Consider the following 5,674-nt stretch of genomic DNA (forward strand, 5'->3'; position numbering starts at 1 on the left):
ATATATATATATATATATATATATATATATATATATATACCAGAGTAGGCATGTAAATGTGAAACAAGGTGGAAAAAATAGTACTCGAATACCGGAGGTAGAGTAATATGCTTTATTAATAAAGTTGGTCAGACATCACAAAATCTGTTACTCAGAGTTTCATGTTCCTGTTCATTAGACAGCTTTTCTGTCCGACGAACAGAAATATGAAACTCTGAGTAGCAGTTTTTGTGATGTCTTTGCAGCTTTATTAATAAAGTGTGTGTGTGTGTGTGTGTGTGTACATATGATCTGTGTGTGTATAAATTACCAAGGTGTATATGTGTATCTATAGTATCTAAAGGTCTCTATATATGTACATGGTGCCTGAAGTTGCCTCTGTGTATATAAGCATACACACAAACGTGTATGCATGTATGTATATCTAAAGGTGTGCATGTGAATATTTAGGGCCTGATGCAGTTTACATTGCCTGCCATCACCAACTTTCATTCCACTCCTATCCCCTCCAGTACCTAAGGATTCATTCTACATGCTGTCAAACTGATTCACAGAACTTGCCATACCATGGAGTCTTGAATGCTTTCAGTCACTTAGTGTCAGCCACCTTTTAGGATTCAGGCCTTACTTATATACAATGTTATTGGCCTGACACGGCTTTTAGAAGTATTGACATTAACAGAGGTTTTGGGAAATTGCTTTTAACTTTACTAAAAAAAACATTGATTGTAGATTAGCAAATGGATTAGCTGGGTTTAATCTTCCTTTATCATCCTGATGTCACAAATAATACCCTTATTTTATTATTATTTTCTACAACAGGTCAGTTGTGCAACAGCAGTGTCTGTTCCAGCGGCCATTTGCTCTCCTGAATACAAGGTAAGTTACAAGTGAAGTTTATACGTACTGAATTGGGTTTTAAGGCACACTGGAAGGCTGCACCAGACTCCATCCTGATTTGGCTTGGTTTTCTACGACTGGATATCCTTCCTGATGCCAACCACTCCGAGAGTGTAATGGGTGCTTTTATGTGACACCAGGGTGCATTTACATGTCACTGGCACGGGTGTCAATTTGCATAACACCTGTATGTGTCACAGCTGCAACTTTGCTTTGCTTGATGGGTTTTCTTCTCAAGCATGACATAATGCCAAAGGTGTCAGTCATTGCCTCCATGGGGCCCAACACTCAAAAGGAACTCGGCCACTTTGCCTCCATACGGAAATAAACCATGGAGTGGCAGTGAAAGAACATAGTAAATTTGTGTTTCCATAATTTTGCATTATTGAGGTGGTGTGTGCTGGCAGAAACATTAGCACACACGGAAGAAATGCTTAGTGGCATTTCATCTCTATGTTCTGAGTTCAAATTCCACTGAGGTTGACTTTGCATTTCATCTTTTTGGGGGTTGATGTAACTGACTACCCCCCCCCCTCCTAAAATTGCTGGTTTTGTGTCTCGTTATCATCATTATAAATATGATACAGTATCCGATATTGTGAGGTTGTTGATTGAAGATATTGTGTCTACCGGGGATTTGTACTGTTTGTCAAATGACAACAAAGACCTCAGACAGACTGTACTTTGCACAATATACATGCAGTTCCAAGTAATGCCGACTTTTGCAATGCAGCTAGATTTCAGGCCTTGTGCCTAGAGTAGAAAAGAATATCTGTTGTATAATTAATCGTTGGTTCCAGTTTCAATTCCCATCTGAATCTTACATTGTATATGTCACTCACCTGATATTTTTGATTATGAATCTGATTTTTAATTCTATTATATTTTTGCTTTTTGCCTTTTCAGAATTCCTGCTGTGATGGCCTCCACTTCTGAACGATCGTATGACGACATGAAATATTTTTGGGAGAAAAATAAACGACTGAAGAGGCCAATGTCACCTCATCTGACCATCTACAAGTAAATAATATTATTGCATTCCACGTTTACGAAACAAGGCATTCTGCTTCCAAATGCCCTTTCATGTTTATATTCCCCATAACTCTCTCTGGTCTCAGTTCACCTGTCTCTTTTCTGTGAAATATTTTCCTGCATTAATTGGTACTTTTTGTGTTTGGTGCCACAGTTTATATCTATTGGTGCCAAAGCTGCACCATTTAGACCAGGGTTTCCCTTTAGGACTCCGATCTAATATACAGCAGCAAATGTCAAACAGTTTTTATTTCTTAGACTTGGGTCTTCTGTTGCGAGCCGTAAAAGACTGCTTTTCTGTTACTTTGGCCAATCTGTTGCAGTTCTAACTGAATCCCATACACCTGCTGCTTGATCCTTTTTCTCTTATTTATATTTTCGTACATAGGCGCAGGAGTGGCTGTGGGGTAAGAAGCTTGCTTACCAACCTCATGGTTATGAGTTCAGTCCCACTGCGTGACACCAGTGTTGGTTTGTTAACATCCCCATAACTTAGCAAAGGTACTAAAGTTATAAAACAGGTAGTAGGCTTAGAAATAACTCCACGTGGCTGTGTTCCAGCATGGCCACAGTCCAATGACTGAAACAAAGAGAAGAGTACCGTGTTAAAAATAAATGTTTATCATTTTAGTTTCTCAGTTATTTAGATTTCACGTTTTTCTTCCCCCGAATTCCTCCATTCCAGACCGCAGCTGACATCTATTTTGTCCGTGGCTCACCGTGCAACTGGAATCGTCCTTTCTGCTGGTAAGTAAAAAATTTCTTCATCATACTCAACCTGGATGTCTTTTGCAGAATATTGGAAACAAATGGCATTCATTTACAACAGTCATTTGAGGACCAGTCAAAGACACACACACGACTTGGTAACGAAAGTGAGATCACAGCCATGGTCGATGCCAGGGTTGCATGTCCAGCCCATTTAAGAGGACCCTTGATGTGTCGGGTGATATAATATGCTTGAGAAGACGTGTTGAGTCAAGTAAAATCAAAATCGTAGCTGTAGCTAGTGCCTCCTGACTAGCTCCCGTTCTGGTGGCACGCAAAATACATCGTCCGAACATTGTCGATGCCAGGTCCACCTGACTAGCTCTCTGTGCTGGTGTCATGTAAAAAGCTCCATTCGAACATGGTCGATGCCAGGACCACCTGACTGGCTCCTGTGCCAGTGGCACGTAAAAGGCACCCACTACACTCTCGGAGTGGTTGGCGTTAGGAGGGGCATCCAGTTATAGAAACATTGCCAGATCAGATTGGAGCCTGGTGCAGCCTCCTGGTTTGCCAGTCCTCAGTCAAACCGTCCAACCCATGCCAGCATGGAAAACTGATGTGGTGATGATGATGGCATACAAACTTGTATATACACTCACACACGCACGTACACACACACACACACACACAAATGGGCTTCCTTCAGTTTCTCTCTGTCAAATCCACTCACAAAGCTTTGCTTGGTTGCTCTGGCACTATAACAGCAAGACACTTGCCCAAGGTGCCATGCAGTGGAACTGAACTTGGGAACCATGTGGCATGAGAGAGGTGAAGTTTCCAATGATGACTCTCTTTCCCAAACTACACAGTCCATCTCTCACCTCAAAACATTAATTTCTCTAATGTTTTGTCTGCAAATATCATTTCCTTTTTTCACCTCTTTGGGAATGGTACGTTAACCTGACAATTGTCACTGAGTCACTGAATCCCTTATTTTGTCTCCTAGTCATGCCTGCCCCTTACCCATACTTGCACCAACCATTGGTCTCCAGTTGAGTCCCACTGCACAGTGTCTTCTGCTCTGGCCCCAGACTCACCAATGCTTTGTAAAGGAATTTGGTAAATGGAAACTGCAAAAGCATATCATGGGAAAGTATGTGTTTGTATGCATGTTGGAGCATGTGTGAGTGTGTGTACATGTGTAAGAAAATACATGTGTGTTTGTATGCATGTGAGAGTATGTGTGTGTGTGTATGTATGTCTCCCACCGATTGACAGCTGGTTTATTTACATCCCTAATAGAATAAGTTGATTTAATCAACTAAATTCTTCAAGGCAGTGCCCCAGCATGGTCGCGGCCCAATGACTAATACAAGTAAAAGAGTAAACAAAGTTTGAAAAGAAAACTAGGAGCCAAAACTGTTGATCAAAGACCCTTTATCAAATGATTTTTATGTTTTGTTGCAGGTATGACTGGCCTGGCCTTAGGGGTCTTAGTTTTACCCCATGACTTCCCTTACTATGTTGACATGGTGAAACAGATGAATTTGAACCCAGCCTTAATCATAGCTGCCAAGTACACCGTGATATTTCCTCTGTTATATCACTTATTCAATGGCCTCAGGCATTTGGTAAGTCCCTAAACATTTCCTGTTTTGTAACCCACACTTTCTCTCCCTTTCATTCGCCCCTTTTTCTTCTTCTCACTCATTTATATTGATCCTTACTGAATTTCGTTTTGATCGACTTGCCTCCACTTCCCTGACAGAGTCACTGGTGCCCTATTTTCTCATTTTTTCACTACCAAGAACCCTTTTTCATACCAGCTTGACAACCGATGTTGGTGTGTTTACTTCCCCATAACTTAGTGGTTCGACAAAAGACACCAATAAAATAAATACCAGGCTTACAAAGAATAAATCCTGGGATTGATTTGTTCAACTAAAAAGGCAGTGCTCCAGCATGACCGCAGTCAAATGACTGAAACAAATAAAAGAATATATTAGCCAGAAAAATCTGCAATGTGCTGAGTGTGTGATAGGTAAACCTTGATATGGCAAGGGATTACTATATTCTGATTTTAACCCTTTTAATGTCGACTGAGATTGCACCAAATTCTGTGATACAAACCTTCTTTTCTAAGGTGATCTTAAGTAAAAACTTCCATCAAAGTTTCTCATTATTCTTAATAATACCAGTTATTTTACTAAATTCTTTATTATTTTCAAAAATAATTGCTACAAGCGCTGTGTATTTCAACAGAAATAAAGGGTTTAAGGAACACATTTCCCTAATTTTCAATGTCAATTAAAAGCATTTGTATTTGACTAATTACATGTAACTAGGTAATTATATATTTTATACTTCACCGTTTTAAAATTGCAAACCCTGTTTCGGAAGCCCCAGTACTACTTTTGTCGATTCCAAATCATGAACCCCTGCACAAGAATGTGAAGTACAGGACTTCCAGAATTAATCTCCCATGTTTTGCAATGGCTGAATGTGATTCTGTTTTTTTCTGTTTCAGGCCTGGGACTGGGCAACTGGCTTCAAACTGAACACTCTGTACATGAGTGGTTACCTTGTGGTTGGTTTATCTTTCGTATTCACTGCAGCTATTGTTCACCTTCTTTAAATATTGGCTTTTTACATTTGGTCGAGTTTATCACTTAATAAACTTACTTTCTTCTGTTAACTTTGTGTTGTTTTGTCTTTGAGAACTTCATTCCCATAATCTATGATGCCATAAGTTCTCTCCCTTCACTTAAATGCACCAACTTTTATTCCTGGTTCTCTTCCTACAACTATCAGCATAGATTCTTCTGGTTTATATGAGGCCACAGGTTTCCTTTTCATCCATAATGAAGGCTACCTGTCTAGGAAGTCAGGTATTCCAAACAAATACAACAGCAACGCATTTCGTCCGGCGTGCTAACGTTTCTGCCAGCCTGCTGCCTTATGTAATAAATAAATATATATACACACACACATATATATATATATATATATATATATATATATATATATATAT

At 39.6% G+C, this 5,674-nt stretch overlaps 1 protein-coding gene across 1 annotated transcript in view; it reads left to right on the top strand.

Moving 5' to 3' along the window:
- The window catches only part of LOC106870459 (succinate dehydrogenase cytochrome b560 subunit, mitochondrial), an 8,153-nt gene extending 2,815 nt beyond the window's left edge, over positions 1-5,338 (top strand). Inside the window, exons 2-6 of the mRNA XM_014916564.2 lie at positions 823-879; positions 1,807-1,920; positions 2,618-2,679; positions 4,111-4,274; positions 5,171-5,338. Coding sequence (XP_014772050.1) covers positions 823-879; positions 1,807-1,920; positions 2,618-2,679; positions 4,111-4,274; positions 5,171-5,278 — 505 coding nt within the window. The 3' untranslated portion in view covers positions 5,279-5,338. The remainder of the gene's footprint in view (positions 1-822; positions 880-1,806; positions 1,921-2,617; positions 2,680-4,110; positions 4,275-5,170) is intronic.
- The last annotated feature ends 336 nt before the right edge of the window (positions 5,339-5,674 follow it).

The sequence above is a fragment of the Octopus bimaculoides genome, chromosome 20, assembly GCF_001194135.2.
Source record: "Octopus bimaculoides isolate UCB-OBI-ISO-001 chromosome 20, ASM119413v2, whole genome shotgun sequence".
Classification (NCBI taxonomy): Eukaryota; Metazoa; Mollusca; class Cephalopoda; order Octopoda; family Octopodidae; genus Octopus; species Octopus bimaculoides.